Source organism: Microcaecilia unicolor, chromosome 7, assembly GCF_901765095.1.
Source record: "Microcaecilia unicolor chromosome 7, aMicUni1.1, whole genome shotgun sequence".
Lineage (NCBI taxonomy): Eukaryota > Metazoa > Chordata > Amphibia > Gymnophiona > Siphonopidae > Microcaecilia > Microcaecilia unicolor.
In genome coordinates this window covers 283364739-283389222 of record NC_044037.1, presented here as the reverse complement: position 1 = coordinate 283389222, position 24484 = coordinate 283364739, and the positions used below count along the sequence as shown (strand labels likewise).

The 24484-nt window shown below is 43.7% G+C and overlaps 1 protein-coding gene across 1 annotated transcript in view; it reads left to right on the top strand.

The window, feature by feature from the left end:
• The window catches only part of SEC22A (SEC22 homolog A, vesicle trafficking protein), a 95146-nt gene extending 84504 nt beyond the window's left edge, over window positions 1–10642 (top strand). Inside the window, exons 6-7 of the mRNA XM_030209462.1 lie at window positions 2130–2195; window positions 10164–10642. Of these exons, the coding sequence (XP_030065322.1) occupies window positions 2130–2195; window positions 10164–10364 (267 nt within the window). The 3' untranslated portion in view covers window positions 10365–10642. The remainder of the gene's footprint in view (window positions 1–2129; window positions 2196–10163) is intronic.
• Window positions 10643–24484: the final 13842 nt, after the last annotated feature.

The window sequence follows — 24484 nt, the reverse complement described above, 5'->3', positions numbered from 1 at the left end:
GAGGGCTCATTCCACTAGAGGATTGGCAGTGTCATTGGCTGAAGCTCACACAGATTTGCCACCAGAGATCTGCAGGGCAGTGATGTGGTTGTTGGCTGCATTCCTTTTCCAAGCATTACAGACTAGATGTCCCTGACAGAGAAGATAGTCTTTGGAGTAGGAATACTCAGGGCAAGGGTGGTTAGGTCCCTCCCAGTTTTTGTAGGGTGTTCTGTTACATCCTATTCATTCTGGCTAGTTTGATAGACTGTTAGGAAGAAACATTATTAGGCAAGACTTTTTTCCTAAAACGTAACGCCTCTCTATGCCATATTGCAACTGTACCTTGAGTATTGTGTGCATTTCTGGTCCCTGCATCTCAAAGGTATAGTGAGAAGGTATACAGAAAGGCAACCAAAAGGAGATATGAATGGAATGCCTCCCTTATGAGAAATGGAAGAAGCCTGGAGAAGAGATGATTGAGGTGAGATATGATAGAGGTCTGTAAAATTAGTGGAGTGGAATGGCTGAGCGTGAATCAGTAGTTTACTCTTACAAAGACAAGGGGATATGCAATAACCAAGTAATAGTTTTTAAGCATATTTTTTCACTTAACCCATAATTAAGTTCTGGAATTAATTGCTGGACTATGTGGTAAAAGCTGTTAGTGTAGCTGGGTTAAACAAAATGTGAACAGGTTCCTGGAGAAGTCCATAAACCAGGGGTCCTCAAACACAGTCCTCGAGGTCCACAATCCAGAGTGGTTGTCAGGATTTCCACAATGAATGTATGTGATACTTATTTGCATGTAATAGAAGCAATGAATGGAAATAGATATCATGCATATTCATTGTGAAAATCTTGAAAAATCAGGCTGGTTTGTGGACCTCAGACTGGATTTGAGGGCCCATGCCATAAACCATTATTAAAGTAGACTTGAGTAAAATCTACTGCTTATCACTGGTGTTAGCGGCATGGAAACTTGCCACTTTTTGGGATTGTGCTAGGTACTTGTGACCATGTTTGGCCACTGTTAGAAACAGAATACTGGTTTTGATGGACCTTTGGTCTGAACCAACAAGGCAGTTCTTAATTTTTCTGTTCATTTTCACCGTCATATAAACAGTGGCATCAGTGTTCTGGTGATCTGTGTATTGCTCGTAAGATGTATCTGATGGCATTTTTTTTTGTACTGTCTGAATATTTATTTTTCATTTATAGGTGGTTTCCCTATTTGATGTTTGTAGAGCTGTAGTGCCCTCAAGTGGACATTATTATTATTTGTATTTTTTCACCTTTTTTTTTGTTTGTTTGTAAGCTCTGGATGGACATTAAAGACTTTGACTGGCTCAGTGGCATAGCCAGATGGCCAATTTGAGTGGGCGTGGAATTTTCTCTCTGTTCCCACACTCCACCCCTGCCCGCAGTTCGACATTACTCCCTCTCTCTTCTACTCCACACCCCTCCCTCCGACCGGCATCTCACATTCCCCTCCCCATGCTGGTAATCCGGCATCTCTCCCTGTCTCCCCCCCCCCCCCCCCCCCCCCCCGTGTACTTTTTTTTAAACATCTTTTTCAATTCTGGTGGTCACTGGCAGTGAGCAGTGGTTCATACTTGCTGCCCACAGCACCAGAGCCTTCCCTCTGACACAGTCTCACTTATGCAAAAACAGGAAGTTGCATCAGAGGGAAGACTGTGGTGCTGGCATGAGCAGCATGTATGAATCGCTGTTTGCTGCCGGCAACTTCTGGAAGTGAAGAGAAGTTTTTAAAAGTTACATGGGGGTGGTGTTCAAGGGGTTGAGAGATGGTAGGAGATACTGGATCTCTTGATGGCAGGGAAAGAAAGATGCTGGGAGTCTTCAGTAGGTGGCTGTTGGATCTCCTCCTGCCATTGCAAGGGTGTGCTGCTGCTGAGTGGTTCTGAGCTCAAAGTAGGAGGGCCTAGGCCTACCCATGGCTATGCCACTGCTGGCTTTTGTTGGAAAAATAACACTTTTGCTTTGCTTTAGTGCACTATACTTTCCTTTGAATGTGTATTTCTTTTTTTTTTTTCGGTACTTTATTACTTGGAGAGGATTAGAATTACTTCATAAACTACAAGCATATAAAATTGTAGCTGAATTTGCTATGTTTCCCCCCTTCATAGAACGAGGAGGAAGACTTCAATTGTGTGATTGCATTTTTCCTTGGAATGATTGCTTGTTTATACCAGGTAAGCTCTCTGTATATTATCTGTCTATAATAGTTTTATCAGCATTATGCAGATAATAATGTGGGCACTCATGTGGGAATATATTTTGTAGAAGCATTTTAATTTTTGGTTTTATAGTCTTGTCTTCTAGGTTGAAATGTGCTTTTACTACTTAATAGCATATAATACTAAATTTGACTGTAAAAGAGAATATGTTCTTCAAAAAGGTTTGTTTGTACTTCAGTGTTTGTTGCTGTGCACCAAGGAAAAATTTGCTCCCTACCACCAGATTTTCAGTACTCTGCTGACCCAGCTGAGGGTTTTTATATTCCTGTGGCTGGTTTCCTTGCATCCAGAAGAGCGCCCCAAATTTTAAAAAGTTATTTTCACTTTTTGGAAGTGCATGGCACTGGAGTTTAATATTCTTCCCTTGTGAGGGACAAAGGCATTTCTACTTGGCCAATTTTTGAAGTAATAAAATAATATCAACGGAAGACCACAAAATATACAATACCAAGTCTGCAACCTCACTACCTACTATACCTTTTTGAAGTAGCCAGAATGAAATCTTTCTCTAATATCCAGATTGCTACACCATGAGGCATATTTTCAAAGCACTTTGGGAGGCTAAGTTCCATAGGTTTCTATGGAACTTTGGGAGGCTAAGTGCTTTGAAAATGAGCCTGCATATCAGCTTCCTTGCACCTACTGTTACTCTATTTTCCACTCTGTATATATTCCTGGAGTTGGTACTCTCCTCTCCGGAACCTGTAAGCCACATTCAGCCTACTGCTATGTGGGAAAATGTGGGTTACAAATGTAATAAATAAATATACTATAGTTACCAGTTGAAGCTCATCTTATGAGGGTTTGATTTGAGCCAACTGAGTAAGTCAGATTTGATTTTTGTTTTTCACACACCACCTAGTTTAACATGTTCTTATTGTAACGTGGCTATATATATAATTTTGAGTAATGCATGTGGAGATTTGTGTTCAGTAGCTAGTATGAAGACAAATGAGATTTCTTGTACTTTGTTATCCTGAACGTGCTTCTGATAGAGGATCTACTTTTTTCTAAGGACAAGCAAGACATATTCTCACATATGGGTGACATCATCCAATGGAGCCCATCACGGATGCTACCTGGCATTCAGAAAGTTTCTTAAAGACTTTGGCTACGCTGTACCGTGTGTGAGTTCTTTCTCACCTGACGTGAGTGTGCAGGACCAGCAGTCCTTTATTTCCCTGCAGAACAGTCACATTCTCAGCGCTCCTCAGCGTGTTTTTTCTTCACAGTTTCTGGTGCTTTCCCAAGTGGTACGTGGGATCCTTTTCATTTATTTTCTTTAGTTTTACCCTTTTTATTTTTTCTTAGTAATTTTCGGTTTGTTTAACTTTCCTTTTATATTTGCGCAGCTCCTCTGAGCTCTTAGACCAGAACACTCATTTGGATTACTTTTTTTATTTAAAAAATAAAAGTTTGAACCGTTTGATTTTGTTTTGGCTATTTTTCTCCTAATGTCACTTAAAACTCCCAGTGGTTTTAAAAAATGTACTAGGTGCGGCAAGACCATTTTTATGACAACATGCACAATTGGTGGTTGCCGTTTCTAGGACATGACCACACATCTTCTAATTGTCATCTTTCTTCTAAAATGCAGAAGAGGACACAAAGTCAAGAGGCTCAGAGGGAGAAAGTTTTTGTGCCTCTTAAGTCCAGCACCGTTGGTCCCTATGGCTGTGAGAGCTGCATCAGACACTGGGGGCACACCAACATCGATGAGGTCTTTCTCTGCATCAGCATTGTGCACCGGTAGGGTCCCATCAGATGGACCTTCATCAGACCTGACAGGACATGTTAGGATTCAACATCATCCTCTTCAGCACCAAGGAATCCCGATGTCCTGCATTGACACTGTTTCTATTTGAAGCAAGGTGGCAGGAGCTCTGGGACATCAGCACCACCAGTACCCAAGAGGAGTTGGTGCTGAAAGGACTGCTCCCTTTCTATGGAGTAAATGCTGATGTGTCAGTCTCCTAGATGCCAGGATCAGCCTTCCGATTTGTCTCCAACATCTTCGCAGGCTGTCACTAACCCAACGCTGACCCTGCCTTTACTGATGCCTGCCCCTGAGGAACAGCTCCAGGCCATTCTGCAGGTGGACTTGGAGTGGGTCCTGACTCAGAATGATTTCAAAACCTCAAGGGCATCGATGTTTACCATGGTTCTACCCCATCCCATCCTCGAGGCCCATACTTTGTCTCTCATCTATGCCAGTGGTTTCCAAACCTGGTCCTGGAGACACCCCAGCCAGTAAGGTTTTCAGGATACCCACAATTAATAGTCATAAGAAAGGATTGCATGCATACCTCCACTGCATGCAAATCTCTCTCATGAATATTCATTGTGGGTATCCTGAAAACCTAACTGGCTGGGGTATCAGCATCAGCCTTGGAAGATGTGGCGCTCCTCTCCAATCCATCAGGAAAGAGGTTCCCCCGGTGTACAGGACAGGACCTGTCCCTCGGTACTCTCGCCCTGAGTGTAGACATCAGTCTAGTAGACCGAGGCAGACCCAGACTTAGCCTACTCAAGAGGAATACTTTGCTTAGTCTGATGACTGTTCCTGAGCATTTCGAGCCAGAGGAGGTCTCAAAGGAGGGCTCCCTTGGTCTACCATCAGATCCCTCCCCAACTCGAGAAAAGAGAAAGTCCATACCAGAGGACTTCTCCTTTGTTAGTTTTTTTGAGGGAGATGGCTAAGTCATCCCGTTTGATTTAGAGGTTGAGGATGAGCTCAGGGACTGAAATGTTGGATGTCCTTGATTATGAGCATCCTCCTCGGGACCCCTTTCTCTGTGCAGCCAGTTCCTAGGAAGGCGAACTCTATGTGCAGAATCCAAAAGGCTCCCGAATTTGAGAAGCAACAACTGCCCCACCACTCTGGTGGTTGAATCCACTTTCAAGAGAGCTAAGAGTTCTCAAACTCGCACTTCGAGGCCTCCAGGGCAAGATTCTAGAATCTTTGCTTCTTTTGGGAGAAAGGTTTATTAGGCCTCTGTGCCAGTCTTACATACAGTCCTACCAGCTCTACATCAGCATCTACTTGTGGAACTTGGCACACAGTTTAGCAGAGTTAGCAGATTCTTTACCATCTGATAAAGCTACAGAACTCAGTGTGTTAGTAGGCAAGCAGAAGGAGTGCTGAAAACACTGGGCCCAGTCAACCTACGATACTTTGAATGTGGCGTCCAATATTTCAGCATTAGGATTGGCATACACGCTCACCTAGCTACGTGTCTCAGACCTAGAACCAATGGTTCAAGAAAAGCTAGCAGATGTCTCTTGTTGAGGTGACAATCTTTTGTGGGGAGGGGGGAAGTGGAGGAGGTTGCAGACCTCATCAAGAACAGATTGAGATCTATAAAATCCTGAGTGGTGTAGAACGAGTAGAAGTGAATTGATTTTTCAGTCTTTCAAAAAGTACAAAGACCAGTTGACACTCAATGAAATTACATGAAAATACTTTTAAAGCAAATAGGAGGAAATATTTTTTCACTCAAAGAATAGTTAAGCTCTGGAACTTGCTGGCAGAGGATGTAGTTAGCATATCTGGGTTTAAAAAAGGTTTGGACAAGTTCCTGGAAGAAAAGACCATAGTCTGTTATTGAGATGGACATGGGGGAAGCCACTGCTTGCCCCTGGATTGGTAGCATGGAATGTTGCTGCTAATTGAGCTTCTGCCAGGTACTTGTGACCTCTATTGGCCACTGTTGGAAGCAGTCCTTTCATTCTATGGCCTCCACTTCTCAGAGGTTTACTCTCAGAAACCAAAGGAGATCCTACTACTCTTAAAAGCATAGGTATTCTTCTTCGGTCCACCCTTCCCAGCAGTCTCAGGGGACTCCCTCCAGATCTGGGCAGCAGAGGCCCCAAAAAGCCCAGCCAACTTTTCAGTCAAAGCAAGGGATGAGCTTTTGACTGGCTCCAGGAGAGCAAAACTGTGATAAAAGTGACCTGTCTTGGACGGCCTTCTGGTAGGGGGGAGGCAAAATTCTTTCCATGCAAGATGGCCCCTTGTAACCTCTAACCAATTGAGGGGGGGGGGTAATGCTCTAAACTGTTGTCAACTACCAGCAAATTGCCCACCACGAGTGTCACAGTTCAGCACTCAGCACCAGACTGTGCTTACAGGGGAGCTCTCATCCTCTCTACAGGCCCATGCTGTGAAGCCTGTATCACCAGGAGAAGAGAGGAAGGGATTCTATTTCATGTACTTCTTGTGCCCAAAAAGATGGGGGGATTTCGTTCAATCCTACACCTGAGAGCCCTGAACAAATATTTGGTCAAAGAAAAGTTCAAGATGTTTTTTCTGGGCACCCTGCTCCCCATGATTTAGGCAAATAATTGGCTGTGTTCTCTGGAGTTAAAGGATGCCTACACTCATATACAGATATGTCCATGCCATTTGCTTGTTGAGTCTTTACAAAATACCTCACTTTAGTCGCAGTGTGTTTGTGCAGACTAGGAGTACGTGTATTTTCGTGCTGGTTCACTGATCAAGAACACATCCAGAGATGGAATTTAGAAATCAATGCAGAGAACCATTTGGGTGTTGCTTCTAGGGCTCATTATAAACTTCCCAAAGTCCCACGTTCTGCAGTTGAGCAATTAGAATTTATTGGAACCCTGCTAGATGTGCTTCAAGCACAGACCTTCCTTCCAGATTTCAGGGCAGAAGCATTGATAGCAATCACCCTTTTGGTAGATGTTGAGGTTGTGGACCACATGGCCTCCATGGTGCATGTTGTACCCAAGGCATATCACCGTTTGAGAAAGCTTAATGGATCCTAGCTTCCCAGTTGTCTCAAACCTCAGAGAACCTAGTGGACATCATCTCTGTCATTCCCATTCTGAAAGTTGTTCTTGTAGTGGACATTTCAATCCACTCTGATCTTGGGACTTCCATTCCAAATTTCCCCTCCCCACAAGACTTTGACAGACCTAGAGCTCACAAGGATGGGTTTCACAACCAGGGTCATTGGTACACTTAGGAAACTCAGCTTCACATCAGTCTCCTAGAGTTGAGAGCAATTTGAAACATACTGAGGGCTTTCAGGGATTGGCTGCTGCACAAATGTATTCTCATCCAGACAGACAACCAGGTTGAGATATACTATGTCAACAAGCAGGAAGGCACAGGCTTGTACCTCTTGTGTCAGGAGGCAGTCAGGATGTGGCATTGAGCCTCCAGCTGTGGAATGGTGCTCAGAGCCAAGTATTTGGCTGCCAAAGACAATAGCCTGGTGGACAGACTGAGCAGAGTAATGCAACTGCATAAGTGGTGTCTGAATATGGGTGTAGCCCGTCAGATGTTCTAAGAGTGGGGCACCTCCGTGGTAGATCTTTATGCCACTCATCTTAACAACAAAGTTCCTCACTTCTACTCCAGACTGAGATCACATGGTAGACTAGTCAGATGCCTTGCTCCTTCATTGGGAAGAGGGTCTACTTTGTGCATGTCCTCCAATACCTCTTGTGGGGAAATTTTTACTGAAATTCAAGCAGAATCAGAGAAATCATACTCATTGCCCCTTACTGGCCAAGGCAGATCTGGATCCCTCTACTTCTGGAGTTATCATCAAAAGACATGGAGGCTGGAGTGCTTTCTAACCATCATCACTCAGAATGAGGAGTCTCTCTTGCATCCCAGTCTCCAATCCCTAGCCCTCACAGCTTGGATGTTGAGAGCATAGAGTTTGTATTTCTCCAACTGCATGAAGGTGCCTCCTGAATCCTGCTGTCTGGTGTGAGGGCAAAGCCTTAGATCCCTCTCTTCCCCTACACAAAAACTGCTTGAATACCTTCTAAATTTTTCTGAGTCTAGCCTCAAGACCAACTCTGTAAGGCTTACCATCACCGTGTGGAAGGTAAGCCCATCTCTGTACATCCTTTAGTTCAACTTATGAGCGGTTTGCTATTGACCCAGCCCTCCCTCCCATCAAACCTCCCACAGTGTCATGGAACCTTAGTGTCATCCTCACCCAGCTGATGAAAGCTTCTTTTGGGCCTCTAGATACCTGCCATCTGAAGTTCTGTTTCTGGTGGCGATCACTTCAGCACACAGAGTTAGTGAGCTTCAGGCCTAAGTAGCTGATCCTATGTAAAGTTTCATCATAGTAGAATGGTTTTCCACATCCATTCTAAGTTCCTTTCGAAGGTGGTGTCGGACTTCCACCTTTACCAGTCAATTGTTCTACCAATATCTTTTTCTTGAACCCTATGCAAAAGTGCACTTCACACCTTGAACTGCAAGCGAGCCTTAGCCTTCTATCTGGACCAGACTAATGCCCATAGATAGTCCACCTAGCTTTTGTTTCTTTTGACCCAAACAGGATGGGGGCAGCCATTGATGAACACACTTTATTCAGTTGGCTGGAAGATTGTATCTCCTTTACTTATGCCCTGGCTGGGCCAACACTAGAGGGTCATGTCATGACTCACAATATCAGAGCCATGACTACATTGGTGGCACACTTGAGGTCAGCCTCCATTCAGGGGATTTCCAAGGTTGCAACGTGGACTTCAGCCTGCACATTCACATCTCATTACTGCCTTGGATGAGATTCTCAGTGTGACTGTCCGGTTTTTGTCAGACCATTCTGCAGAATTTGTTTGGAGTCTAAAATCCAACTCCACCCTCCTAAGGTCCAATTTTATGTTGTTCCAGGTGCACGCACACAGCAGAATTGTAGAAAAGTTATTGGTTAATTGCAAGCCCCTGTTGTCTTTTTGTGATTATTTTCGATGAACTTGGTAGCTAGGAATTTCCATATGTGAGAAGATAATGGCCTGCTTGTCCTCGGAGAAAGCAAAGGTACTCACCTGTAGCAGGTGTTCTCCAAAGACAGCAGGACATATATTCTCATATACCTTCCCACCTCTCCAAAGAGTTATATTCCTTCAGCTGTTTTACTACACTGCTAGTCCCACATGCTCGTATTGGGTAGGAAGGCACTTGTAGATGTGCAGGCTTTAAGAAACTGTTGGTTTGTGTCTATGCCAGGGTCTGTCAGGTGACATCACTGATATGTGAGAATATTTGTCCTGCTGTCCTTTGAGAACACCTGCTACAACTAAATAACTTTGCTTTCTATGCTAAAGATTAAGTAGAGGAGTGTGGTAGCCGTGTTAGTCCACTCTTAAGGTTATCAATAGAAATCAAACAAAATAAAACATGGAAAAGAAAATAAGATGATACCTTTTTTATTGGACATAACTTAATACATTTCTTGATTAGCTTTCGAAGGTTGCCCTTCTTCGTCAGATCGGAAATAAGCAAATGTGCTAGCTGACAGTGTATATAAGTGAAAACATTCAAGCTATGACAGTCTGACAGGGTGGGAGGATAGGGGTGGGTAGGAGAAAGGACTTAATAGGATCTGGGGTTCCTAGCCCATTATAAACCATAAAGCTGTATTTCTCTGTTGATCACCCCACCCCTCACCTATCCACACCCATCCTGTTAGAATATCAATGATATGCTTTGATGTCCCCATGCATACCTCCTACCCACCCCCCTCCTCCCACCCTGTCAGACTGTCATAGTAATGCTTGAATGTTTTCACTTATATACACTGTCAGCTAGCACATTTGCTTATTTCCGATCTGAGGAAGAAGGGCAACCTTCGAAAGCTAATCAAGAAATGTATTAAGTTATGTCCAATAAAAAAGGTATCATCTTATTTTCTTTTCCATGTTTTATTTTGTTTGATTTCTATTGATATGCTAAAGATTGAATCCACTCAGCCCTTGCATTGTAAAATTCACATATAATGCTTCAGGCACTGTTTTTTCTTTATTGACACACAGCAGTGAGTCTGATTTTATTCTGTTTCCTTCTTTTGCGATTCCACAAATGATATGAATGATGAACTAACATTCAGTCAAGTGATTGTTTTAAAACCTTTGTTTTTTTTTGGCCAGTGTTATCTGTTTGCTTACTGGACTGGCTGGCGGAATGTCAAATCCTTTCTGACTTTTGGTTTAATCTGCTTATGCAACATGTACCTGTATGAACTGCGCAACCTATGGCAACTATTCTTCCATGTGACGGTGGGAGCATTTGCAACATTGCAGGTACGAATACGACGGCCGCTAGAAAAATGTCACGATTACAATGTCTGACACAAGCTGTGGAACATGCCACACCTCAAGAACGTTCCAGCTCAGGACTGAAAAGCCTTTTCCCCCGGAAGAAAAACACTATGCCTATAACCGTTTGCAGGTTGACAGCTAAACATTCTAGAATTGACTAGAAAAGGTGAACATTCTGGAATATATTGTTTAATAAAGATGAAATCCTTTGTTCAAGGAAATAATGGTAGAAAGGTTCCGCTGACTGGTTCAGAGCATTGAAAGGTCACTGAAATGTACAGAAATATTAAAGGTGTTTATTACTTGCATATCAGCACATTTGCCTTTGTGAGGCAGTAGTATTCAGTAGGCCAAATAAAAAAAAAAAGAACAAATTGGTATGCCTCTGTATTACTTACATCAGAGATCTCAGCCATTTTTCAAGCAGTGGCTGGTATGTGGAAAAAAAAAATGTTCAGTGCGAGAGCCAAGACCATCACTGGGGCAAGGTGGCAGACACCCTGTCGGCTTCCACCATCCTGTCTCCATCCTTATCCCCTTCAGGATGAGCTCCCCCTCTCCCTCCAGTATTTAATCTCTCCCTGTACTTTCACTGGAGGCTTGTTTCTGATGCCGTCTTTGGAACAGTTACTCTTTTTTATCCTCCAGTACCACATAAACTCTCAGTAAGTTTGAACTGCATGGTTCTCTCTCAGCCTTGTAAGAACAAAGTGGGATTTTGGACAGCACAGCTCAAACTGACCAAGTTGCAGGGTACAGATATTATTAATAGCTAATAGAAGTAGGGATGCCAGCAGCAAGTCTGAGGAAAAAGTGGAAGGAGATTGTGTACTGGAGAGAGAATCGGAGTTCACCCTTAGGGTTAATGGGTGTCGCTGCCACTGGCCCCTAGGCCTTGCAATGAAGAACGCTGATTTACATTATGGGGAAGAAGAGGAGGACGAGCAAATCTGAATCGCATTAGAAAAAACTCCTGTGTTTATCTTGATTCGTTCCCTGTGCAGATCACTATCAGGCTTATTTTCGAAAGAGAAGGGCGCCCATCTTTCGACACAAATCGCAAGATGGGCGTCCTTCTCCCAGGGTCGCCCAAATCGGCATAATGGAAAGCCGATTTTGGATGTCCCTACTGCTTTCCGTCGCAGGGACGACCAAAGTTCACGGGGGCATGTCGGAGGCGGGACTGGGGTGTGCTTAACACATGGGCGTCCTCAGCCGATAATGGAAAAAAGAAGGGCGTCCCTGACGAGCACTTGGCCGACTTTACTTGGTCCATTTTTTCTTGCCACCAAACCTCAAAAAGGTGCCTGAACTGACCAGATGACCACCAGAGGGAATCGGGGATGACCTCCCCTTACTTCCCCAATGGTTACTAACCCCCTCCCACCCTAAAAAAAAAAAACTTAAAAAATATTTTTTGCCAGCCTCAAATGTCATACTCAGGTTCATCGCAGCAGTATGCAGGCCCCTGGAGCAATTTTAGTGGGTGCAGTGCACTTCAGGCATGTGGACCCAGGCCCATCCCCCCTACCTGTTACACTTGTGGTGGAAAATGGGAGCCCTTCAAAACCCACCAGAAACCCACTGTACCCACTTTATAGGTGCCCCCCTTCACCCCTTAGGGCTATGGTAGTGTTGTACAGTTGTGAGTAGTGGGTTTGGGGGGGGGGGGGGGCTCAGCACCCAATGTAAGGGAACTATGCATCTGGGAGCAATTTGTGAAGTCCACTGCAGTGCCTCCCTAGGGTGCCCGCTTGGTGTCCTGGCATGTGAGGGGTACCAGTGCACTATGAATGCTGGCTCCTCCCATGACCAAATGGCTTGGATTTGATCGTTTCTGAGATAGGCGTCCTCGGTTTCCATTATTGCCGAAAATCGGGGACGAACATCTCTAAGGACGATCATCATGTTGAGGTTCGGGCGTCCCCGACTGTATTATCAATACGGGTTTCCCCGCCCCTTCGCCGGGATGTCCTCAGGAAGACTTGGGCACTCCGATTATGCCCTTCCACATCTCTATTTGCTGCAGTTTCTCCCCCCCCCCCCCCCCCATTGAGTAACAATGCTGCATTGTTACTGACAATCCTTTCAGTTAGAAGGCAGTGCTCAGAGTGAATAGTGACCTGTGTAACTGTTGACTGTATGTATGGTTTCTGATAGTTCTACATACTCTATCCTATTACATATATTCAGTTTTGTAATGTAACTTGATATTGATCTCCTATTCTTAGTGATCACTTTCTATTCCCAGTGTAATTTATAAAACAAAAATGTTTTGGGTACAATAAATGCATTTTAAATTCTTGGGCTCCCCCCCCCCAAAAAAAAAAAAAAAATAAGCTAAATGTGCTCTTGATAAATAGGATGGCCCTTGGCTATTCTGTTTAATAACGGTATAAAATGATTATCTCCTGTTTTGTTGTTCACTGTTTGTGAAAGGTTTATCATGCTGCGATAAGCATTAATACATGCTGACTTCAGCTTTAAATGGCATATTGCGGGGCATGCTGAGACCTCCTGCAGTCATTTTTGAATGTGTATGCACACAAACTCACCCTATAAACTAGTCAGTATTTTTATGGAGAGGGGAGTAGGTGTGACTCCACGAATCAGTTCAAGAACAACAACAAGAGTCCAAATCTCCTGCAAAAAAACACAAGAAAACAACAAAACAAAGCAGAAGAAATCCAGAAAGACCAGACTGAAACCACAGATGGTAAGAGCACCAAAAGATTTTTATTTGGACCCTATACAGTCCGTGTTTCGGCCGAAAAGGCCTTCTTCAGGGGTCTTCAAATTTGAAGTATACAGATATTCCATCCAAAGTTGTTGTTACATTTGTACCCTGATCAGCTGAATTTTTTTTAAATGCTATGAGATTGGAGCTTTCTTTTTCAGCTAGTGGTGATTTTATTTTATATTACATTTGTACCCCGCGCTTTCCCACTCATGGCAGGCTCAATGCGGCGGGCAATGTAGGGTTAAGTGACTTGCCCTAGAGTCACAAGGAGCTGCCTGTGTCTGAAGTGGGAATCGAACTCAGTTCCTCAGGACCAAAGTCCACCACCCTAACCACTAGGCCACTCCTCCACACAGAATGAGACAAACTGAACTCTGGTGCTGTCCAAACAGAGCATAGACACTAAAGCCTGTCTATGCTCCGTTTGGACAGCACCAGCGTTCAGTTTGTCTCATTCTGTGAGAACTTTGGCTGGAATATCTGTATACATCAAATCTGAAGACCCCTGAAGAAGGCCTTTTCGGCCGAAACACGGACTGTGTAGGGTCCAAATAAAACTCTTTTAGTGCTCTTACCATCTGTGGTTTCAGTCTGGTCTTTCTGGATTTCTTCCGCTTTGTTTTGTTGTTTCCACTAAACAGTTCAGCTGCGTTGCCGCACACTAACTGGTTAGCGCTTGATAAGAGGTGAGCCCTTACCACTTACAAAATAGTTGGTGGTAAGGGCTTATGTGCTAATGGAAAAATTAACATGTGACCATTAAAATTAAAAAAAAAAAAAAAAAAACAGGAAATGTGGCCCATTTTACTGCTGTGGTAAAAGGGCCCCTAACCAAATTGGGTCCTTTCACTAAGCCGCAGTAAAAAGTAACCTGCGCACACTGGGCCATTTTTTACTACAGCTGCGGGAAAAGGGTTTTTTTTTAATGGGCCGGGAAATGGGCATGTGCGCTGAAATTAAAGCTAGTGCTGCATGACTATTTACGGCCTGAGCCCTTACCTTCACCCATTGACTTAGCGGTAAGAGCTCACGCCCTACCTGCGCGGTAACCATACAGGTCGAGCGCCAACTGCTGATTACTGCCGGGAATCTCTCCCCCCCCCCCCCCCCCCCCCCCCCCCCCGCAGTAGAAAATAGAAAATAATTTTCTTCCGTGGGATTTGGCATGTGCCAAACTCAGAATTACCGCCGGGTGCATGTGCTAGCCCGGTGGAAGTGACGATTTGGCGCACACCACCCACACGGTAGCCCTCCCACGCCTTATTAAAAGGGCCCTTGAGCGAATTGTGTTGCATCTGCACATATCCAAGCGTGTGTAAGTTAGCATACAACCCGAGAAACCATCTGTCCAAATTACTTCTCTTATAATGTACTGCAGGTCCGATGTGAAAGTGAATTAATCAGTAATTCGGGCCCTTCATTTTCAGTTTTGATTTTTTTTTCCTTGACATTTATCAGTAATTATAGCAAGAAAAAATGGGAGAAAATCCGTGGAAAAATTATTCCCTTTTCCAGGTAAATATCGGTTTAGTTAGGTGAACAGAAGCCGGGACAAATTTTTATATCTATATATATAAAAGGCAACCCCAACGTTCTGAAGCCTCCACGGAAGTTGAGGCGCCCGAGATATCTGGTGTGCCCTGGAGTGTCTGCACCGCCCTCGCGTCAAAACGTCATGACGTCGAGGGCGGAGCTATTGACACTCGAGGGCCGAAACGGCCCACAGCGAACAAGGCAAGTAGCTTCAAGGGACGGAGGGAGGGGGCCCCTTGCTAGCGCCCGTTTCATTCCGCTCAGAAACGGGCATTTTTTCCTAGTTTTTAAATAATTTATATTAAGTCAATGTAGGATCACAGAGGAGATGCTCCTGAACTTATATGACAAACCACATCACTTTACAAATCATTAACAAGGCTAGATGACAAATGTATTCACCTCTCTTTCTAGCATCTCTTGTTGTTTATTCCACTTTTTATCCTGGCATCTCTCACTATTTTGCATAATGTTTTCTTTAGTTCTCTCGGTCTGTCATTGTCATATATCTATGCAAACAATGTTCAGATTATCTTTCCTGTTTACTGTAGGTGGAAGAGAAATCAAATCATTTACCTACAATTACATCTAGCTTAGAGGGTAATACCATAGCCCTCCAAGGAATAGTCTAGGGGTTTGGATATACTCTACTATGGAAGGAAGCTCTCAGGTTAATCATGTTGTATCTTCTGTTTTTCATAAATTATGATTTTTGCATCAAATTAGAGCCTTTTCTTCTGGATGATCTACCGAAATTGGATCGTGCAAGTTTAGTTTATAAAAACTTGATTTACTGCCCTTCACAAACGTCAGAGCACTGTACAATAAACCAATAAAAAACAGAAAGGAACTATAAAATATTTGTGAAAGAATAAAGGTAAAAAGATTTTTTTAAGTTATTATGCAGACTGCAGCTCAGCACCAGGACCCCCCAATTAAGTGAAAGAGGGGAATGCTGATCTAAACAGATGGGCCTTCAGCAAAGATTTAAAATAAAAGGAGGACTCTTCCGAGCAAAGGTCATAGGGAAGGGCATTCCAAAGGGAGGGAACTGTAGAAAAGGGCAGAACGAGTGGATTCTAAACGGGAAAGATTAACTGAACGGACGGAGAGACAAGAAGCAAGAGAAGAGCGAAGAACATGGGAAGGGATATAGGGGGGAAAAGAGCTGAGAGGAGAGAGAGCTGAGATAGGAGGGGGTGCCAGAATAGAGCTAAAGTAAGAATTTTAAATTGTACATAGAAAGGAACTGGGAGCCAGTGATGATGAGCAAGTACAGTACATAGACCAGGGGGACAGTCAATGAACTTACATGGAAATAATTTTAAAACAATCAACTTTCCATACAACCTCTACGTCCAGCACCCTTGCTCACACCTCCCATCCAGCTCCATCCACACAAATAAACATCCAACCCCCCCCCCCCCCCTCTCCCGCTGTCTCAAGTATGATTGGAGTCTGTGTAGCGAGGCTTAGTAAAAGGACCCCAGAATGAGTAAAACAATATAACATCAGTATACTACTTTAAGTAGGGATATCTCTAAGATGGAGCATTACATTTGTTGTTAAGTGAGTATATTTTATGTAAGTTCTGTGTTGTGTTGTGGCCTAATGTATTTTTATTTGGGGGGATTATATTGTAGTATGTATGTTGGGTTTGTTCTCCACCAAGTACTTTTGGATTGTCAGGTAATAAATATTTTAACGAAAGAAATAAAATTAGTATTGAAAATGAAATGTGTAAGCCTAAAATCTTTTGACAGCCCCCGGAGCTTTCTCGTGACGACTTTGCAGCCCTTTACATGAACAAAGGCTGGAGACCACTGGGGTAGATGCTCAGATGTTGGGTTTCCTTGTGCATAGCTTCTCACCAGTTCTTACTGGGCCCCTGTGTATGAAACTCTTTTCATAAGATTTCACAGAATCTAACCCTTAGGACAAGTTTGCCAAACTCAGGTCCCTTGTGAGCAAAGGAAAGGATTACTTTCTAAATGAGAAGCTAAGGTTTGTAAACACATTGTGTCTACTCACATTGAAAAACAAGGTCAGCTGTACCATAATATACATCTTTATATAATTGATAGTATAATATGCATTGTACTTGGTTTAGAACTCTTTTCTTATTGAGATTATGTATGTATTTAGTTTATTCAGTATGTCTTTTTATATGAAGTATGCTTTTTTTTATTTTTAAAGTATTGCTTATGATTGAATTATAATGTTTTTATATGTATTTTTATATTTAAATGTATGAAGCTCTTTGCACCAATTTATTTAGATAATGTTATTTTAATGCTAGGACCACAATGCAGGCACTTGCGAAACACGGCCATGTCAGGTCAACAATAAAATTTATAACCAGTGTGTGGCTCCAGTAACATCATTATCCCCCTGACCGTCTCCAGTTGCTGCTGTTTTTGTTTCTGCTTCTTAGTGACGTTTCATATCTTGAGGGAGAGGATGCTGGCCGTTATGCAACAGTAACACCTGACTTCCCATGGTCAGGGTAAACACACATATCCTAGGTTCCAGATGGGTTGTGGCTTTTTTTTTTCTTAGGATTCTAGCTGCGAGATTGGTCAGACTATAAACTGTAACATGGTGTACCTCTCAAGAGCGGCTCTCTCCCTCTGTCCCTGGTCACCCCACCCCCAAACCCCTTGAAGATTGGAGTGAGTTCTTCCACCTATGTTGCAACCTGTTGTGTCTTTCAAGATTTGCCCTATGATTCCTAGTGATCATTGGACCTACCTTGAAAGACACAAAGCCATCTGCTAATGAAGTAAAACTGCACCCAATCACTTTAAACATGGGAACCCACCCCCCAGGTCCTTTCTTCCTGTATTGTTTCCCAGGGCGGCCAAACATAATGATGTCTCTGATCCAGCTTCCTGTGTAGTTCTGGGAATCAGTGATGCCATCAGCAGCCCTTTTATTTATGTATTTAGATTTTGCTCACACCTTTTTCAGTAGTAGCTCAAGGTGAGTTACATTCAGGTACTCTGGATATTTCTCTGTCCCAGGAGGGCTCACAATCTAAGTTCGTATCTGAGGCAATGGAGGGTTAAGTGACTTGCCCAAGATCACAAGGAGCAGCAGTGGGATTTGAACCGGCAACCTCTGGATTGCAAGACCGGTGCTCCTCTCTCCCCAATTAAATCACTGTGGCTCAGAAAGCACTGAAACAGGAGTGAACCCACCTTGTTTTCTGTTTCTCATCTTCCCTCCTGTGCAGTATATATTGACTTCAGCCCTGCTGAATTCTGTAGGCCAGCCAGCTTATTTTCAAAAGTGATCGCTGGCCATTTCCCAACATAAATCGGGAGATGGCCGGCGATTTCGGAAAAGTGGCGAAATCGGTATAATGGAAAACTGCTTTTTTGACAGCATCGCTGGCGAAAGTTCAAGGGGGCATGTCGGTAGATTAGCGAAGGCGGGGCATGGGCGTGGCTACCAGATGGCCGGCTTTCGCCGATAATGGAAAAAAAAAAGCGGCGTTAAGCAGTATTTCGCCGGCTTTACTTGGTCTTTTTATTTTCACGACCAAGCCTCAAAAAGGTGCCCCAACTGACCAGATGACCACTGGAGGGAATGGGGGATGACCTCCCCATACTCCCCCAGTGGTCACCAACCCCCTTCCAAACTAAAAAAATAAAACCAAAAACCTTTTTTGCCAGCCTGTATGCCAGCCTCAAATGCCATACCCACCTCCATGACAGCAGAATGTGTTGTATTCTCCGACAGCCTTTCCCTGGTTGCGATGTGGCACTCGGGTGAGTGTGACACCTTTTCTGTTAGGTGCCCTGCAGTGTCACATTACCAATGCATTGTGTTGGGTGTAGGATACTGGGCTCTACTTCCATGGTGCTTTTCCCCCCTGCTAACTGGGTCAGAGTGTGCCCTGTTTTGTTTCCTGTTGTAGTCCATGGGTAGTGGCCATTTTTGTAAGCCAGTTTTAGTTCCCTTTCCTGTGTTACCCATGTTAGAGAACGTAGTTCTTACCTTGAATAGATCCTCAGAAGCTTAGCCAAAATTGGGTGGCGGAGCAGGTGGGGGAAGAGAGGTTGGTGGTTGGGAGGCGAGGATAGTGGAGGGCAGACTTATACAGTCTGTGCCAGAGCCGGTGATGGGAGGCAGGACTGGTGGTTGGGAGGCGGGAAATACTGCTGGGCAGACTTGTACAGTCTGTGCCCTGAAAAAGGCAGGTACAAATCAAGGTAAGGTATACACATATGAGTTTATCTTGTTGGGCAGACTGGATGGACCATGCAGGTCTTTTTCTGCCGTCATCTACTATGTTACTATGAATGGTGCTGAAAGAGGGCATTGTACACCATTGTGCCAGCTCTGACCTACTGCTAATCTTAGTACCAGGGGACTCTTTGCCAGTGGGGCACAACCTCTGATCTGCAGTTAACTGTGAGTAAATGTGGTTATTTCAAGAAAGGACTTTTTCAGAGAGATTAGTCTTCAGGTGTGAACTGGTGTGCCAAAGTTATACAGCAGCAATAAGTCCTAAAGGCTGTATGCAGGTCCCTGGAGCAATTTTAGTGGGTGCAGTACATTTGTGGGTAGTGGGTTTGGGGGGGTTGGGGGGCTCAGCTCCCAAAGTAAGGGAGCTATGCACGAGGGAGCTTTTCTGAAGTCCACCGCAGTGACCCCTAGGGTGGCTGGTTGGTGTCCTGGCATGTCAGGGGGGCCAGTGCACTAAAAATGCTGGCTCCTCCCATGGCCAAATGCCTTGGATTTGGCCGGGGTTTGAGATGGCCGACATAACTCCATTATCGCTAAAAAACGAAGCCAGCCATCTCAAACCCCGGCCAAATCCAAGGCATTTGGCTGACCGGAACCATATTGTCGAAACAAAAGATGGCCGGCCATCTTTTTTTGAAAATACAGGTCTGGCCAACTGTTTGCGGCGCCGCCAAAATACATCGCCGGCCATGTATTTCGCCGGCGCCGTTCGATTATGCCCCTCCAGAGCACCTAGTGGAGCTGAGCTTTTTCTTTCAGTATCCACTGCTAAAGACCATTTGAATACCTTCACAGCTGAAGTTATAGGATGGTAACGCTGATCTTTTGCATCGCTAACCTGCAGATTTCAAGATTGTTGCTTATTCACTTGTGTACTCAATGCTGGATACTGTGGGAAATAGCTCTGCTTTAATAGCTGCCTTGGCACCCTCCTGGATATAGGCTTAAGTCAGTGCAGTTTAAAATATAATTAAATGAACACTGTGCTTGCAACTTGGGAGACTGCTGATGACTTCAGGCTGCTTAAATGAGCCATGCCTTCTCCCCACTGTCACAAATTAGTGAAGGGATGAGGGAGCCTGATGGGTGAGCAGGAATAAAAGATTCCCCCTGCCCACTTCCTCCCTTCATATCACTGTGGCTAATTTTTTTTTTTGGGGGGGGGAAGGGGGAATGTATCCCCTAAACCTGGGTTACAGTGGCTCTATGGTAAGCTGCTGTAGCAAAGCAAAGAAATTCAGCATAGCTCAGAGGATCTGCTACTTTATTTAACTAAAACACAATGTGCATAATTTGATATACCAACATGCATATTCATGCATCTGTAAGCCTGTTTGGTTGGCTACAATATCCTGGGCTACCTAACATACTCTGTGTGTTCAACATGAAAAACAAATTACAGAATCACACCCCTTGACAATAGCAGCCTTAAGTCATTTAAAGGATACCAACTTCACACAGCGGGATGATGCAACCTATGCCCATTTACTCAAACTCTTCCAAGTTGGCCAAGGATTGTCTATAGGCCACAGTCTTCAAGTTTTGCTATTCTTTTGGTTGCGACCCTAGGCTTTGAGTAGGCACGCCAACATTCATATTCTTCTTGGTGAGCCATTCATTCCATTGCTGCTTTTGCTTTGTGCTGAGAATCATGATCTTGTTCTGAACTTTTTTTCAAGGTGGTATATGCCAGTATTAAGTCTGGTATCTTTTGCACTGCATGTTTGTTCTGCTTGCTGGTCAAAGGTGGCCCAGAGCTGTCTTCCACAAACAAAGTCCAAGGCAGTAAGGCACTCTCCTTGATCTGGCTGTCATTGCCTCATCTGTTCCATTTAAGCTTGTGAGGAGCAGAATTGCCCAAGGTGTGTGGGAGTGGATATAGTACTGCCTGCCTCCCCCTCCTTTATCTGGACACTTCCTGCAGCTGCTGTTCTAATGAGCATGGGGGAGTTTGGGCATCATGATGGGAGGAAGAGAGACCAGGAAACAATGGAAGGAAGTGGACAACAGGTGAGAAAGACAAGGGATGAAGGATAAAGGAGGGAAAGGGTTGAAGCAAGAAAAGAAGAGCTGAAGACGAAGGGGAGGTGGAGAAATGATATAGAAAAGAAATTGAGTGCTGGGAAGTAAGGTACAGAAGTTATGGATAGGGATCTCACCACTACAAAGCATCCTTACAACATAACACTGCCACCACCATGCTTTACTTCGAGGGTGGTGTTAACAGGGTGATGTGCTGTATTTGTTTCATGCAACTCATTGCTTGATATAATTCAATTTTGGTCTCAGACCACGAAACATCTGACATGCATACAGTGTGTATGGCACATGCTGTGGTTTTTCTTTAGCTGTCTTATGTGGAGTAACCTTGAAATTATTGAACAGTTAACATTTCCTTGGTTTCACCTAGAAAAAGACCTTTTAAAGTCTCACCTTATGCTTCACAGTGACCTTCCTCAGCAGTTGCCTTAACTCTTGGCTACTGACTTTGGAGAGACAGCTTTATCAAGGAAGTGTTTTGGCGGTGTCATGTTGAATCTGACAGGAATATTGAATTACACATAATTTTTTCTATAGCACTTCCTCAACCTCTACCTTTGAATAACCTTATCCTGGTGCCATGGTTGGTATGTTTATACCTTACCTCAAATTTAATTTGGTACCAGCTATGGTATAGTTGGCCATTCCAACAAGGATATAACTGGGCCATTGGACATGATCCCTCTCATTGTATAATCTTTCTCGCACATTTTCATGCTCGCTAATTGGTAAGTTAGGTGCTAAGTGGGGATAACCACCAATATCAAACACTGTAACCCAGGCTTTTTTCTGGCCTTCCCCTTATCACTCTTAAACCTTTTCAGTTATTTTAGTCACTGCCATCAAACTTCTCTACAGGGCCTATCGATTTGGCCAGTTCTCACCTCTTCTCATAGCAGAACATTGGCTACCTTTCTCTGCCTGGATAAAATTCAAGGTTTTAACGTTTGTTTTGAAAGACTGCCTTCCTTCAGTACTGGAGTTTCTAATTTGTCCCATGGCTTTCTGATTTCTAATCCAGTCCCGGTTTTGCCCTGTTTCACTCATCGAATTGTAGTAGTTTTCTTCCAAGAAAATCAGTTCTATAAGTCCATCCATGTAATTGGACAAAGCTGAAATGGGTTCAGTCTGTTCAGGTTGCCTGGCGTGAGGTGGTAATCCTATTGCTGCTGCCACAATCCCAGGCTGGTGAGAGAGGTAATGAGGCTGGAAAGAGGTAGCAAAGGGAAAAATGGAGAACCTGGAAAGTGAACAAAGGTGAAGTGTTAAAAAAAAAAAAACAATTAGAGAAACAAAAATGAGCTACCCAGGTAACTGTAAAAAGAAATGACTGATGATAACCTCAGTAGACCTCAGTTATGATACAATAATCTATCTATATATATAAAACTCACCCTCAACGTTCTATTGGCTGCTGACATCACTAAAGCCAAGGTTCGTATTTTCGAAGCTCTGAAGCCTCGAAAATCACAGTCTCTGGGCCCCGCCCTCGCGTCAAACGTTATGATGTTGAGGGCGGAGGGGGAGCAATTCACCGCCCTCGCGTCAAACGTTATGACGTTGCGGGCGGAGGCGGAGCAATTCACCCACATCGACGACGGGTGGGGAGGGGGGCACAGGAAAGCCTTGCTAGCGCCCGTTTCATTGGCTCCAGAAACGGGCCTTTTTTTTAGTAGTAATAATAATAATAAAAAGCTATATAGCTTGCTTTGCAAACTATTCAAAGTGGGTTACAATACATACACAATATCATTCAAGACACTAATGATAATAAAACATTTTAAATTTACAAAAAAACATATAAGACTTAGCCAGAAATCCAAAGGAGTACATGGAAACCACTAGTTAAAAAAAACTTTAAAAAAATTACACACATAACATCCCAAAATTATGCATTCTAAGGAAGAAAACAGAGTGCATTAGAAACACTCTGTATCTGTTCACACAGTATCAATTGCTGAAAGAGCTGAGAATTCTGGGGGCTGCTCCTGGTGTCACCTGTAGGCCATCATAGGCATGTGTAGATCATCCACCGAAACATTTATACTTTATTACTATAAACCTCACCCACTCACATTGTTATTGCTCAGGCTGGGACATCACCTTTTAAATGAAGGAAAGTGTTAAGCTGAACATGGGTTATAAACTTAGCACCCACGGTTTACTTTTCCTGCAGTGTGACTGTTCTTTGAGAATGTGGTAAAAGCAGTTAGCTTAGCAGGGTTTAAAAAAGGTTTGCATAGCTTCCTAAAAGAAAAGTTCATAAGCCATTATTAAAATGGACTTTGGAAAATACACTGCTTATTTCTAGGATAAGGTGCATAAAATGTATTGTTTTGGGATCGTGCCAGGTACTTGTGAGCTGGATTGGCCACTGTTGAAAACAGGATATTGGGCTTGCTGGACCTTCGGTCTGGCCTAGTATGGCAACACTTATGTATGTACTTTGTATGGGTGAAAGGTAATCAGTGTGTTACAAAAAGTTATTTTCTAGAGGAATGGCTAGTACAGCCTTAGTATATGGAAAGCAAAAATGGAATTTCAACATGCCTGAAGGCATGAATAGTCCGAAATAAATAAGGAGGAAATAACTTAGTTGAGGTCTACATTCAAGTGCAAATGTTAGTACACAGAAGTACCTTGTATGTTATCCTTGTACATTTTTCACATTTCTAAAACAATTCAAAATGCATTGAGATAGGAGTTTGCTTCACTCATCTACAAGATATACTCTATAGAAACATTCATGAATTAAGAATAAGAATTGAAAAAGTTTTGAGTGCATAAGTTCACACCCTTATATCATAGAAAAGCCAAATTTGCTCCATTTCCGAAAGTTTCAGTAACAAGGCTCATACGTGTGTCCAATCACAGTGGCTGAGCTGATCAAAAGCCTTCTAGATGAAGAAACAAGTTGTTTCAGCTGTACGATGTGAACTTATTTTGTTTAGACATAAAAATGTAGTTTCCATATCATCAAGCTGATCAATCCATAGACTGGTGGGTTGTGTCCATCTACCAGCAGGTGGAGATAGAGAGCAAACTTTTGCCTCCCTATATGTGGTCATATGCTGCCGGAAACTCCTCAGTATGTTCTCTATCTCAGCAGGTGGTGGTCACACACAGCAGCAGCTCTGGCTAGGCCTCCAAGCCTAATTTTTAGGTTTTGTTGAGTGCCTGGGGTTGAGGGCTCTTCTTGAGCAAGTGCAAACCTGGTGGCGCCAGGTCCCTCCTTTTCTCCCCCCTCCCGCTGGCTCCGTTAAAAAAAAAAAATTTTTGAACGTCCTTAAAGGCGTTTATTTCGACGTTTATTTAAACGTTTATTGCAGCTACTCACTGGGACACCAGGTCGTTACAGCTCGGAGCGGAAAGCAGGTAATTTTTACCTTTTTATAGCGGGCAGGGGGTTCCCTGATTGATCTCCACGTGGCATATGGCGTCGGAGGGCGAGGGCGCAAAGAGTCGCTCCCCGGATCGCTTAGGCGCTTCTAGAGGGGATGCGGGGGTCTTAAAGTCTGATTCGACCTTGTTGGGTGACAGTTTCGTGACCGTTGAGTGTCCCGGTCCTTCCTCCGGCGTGGCG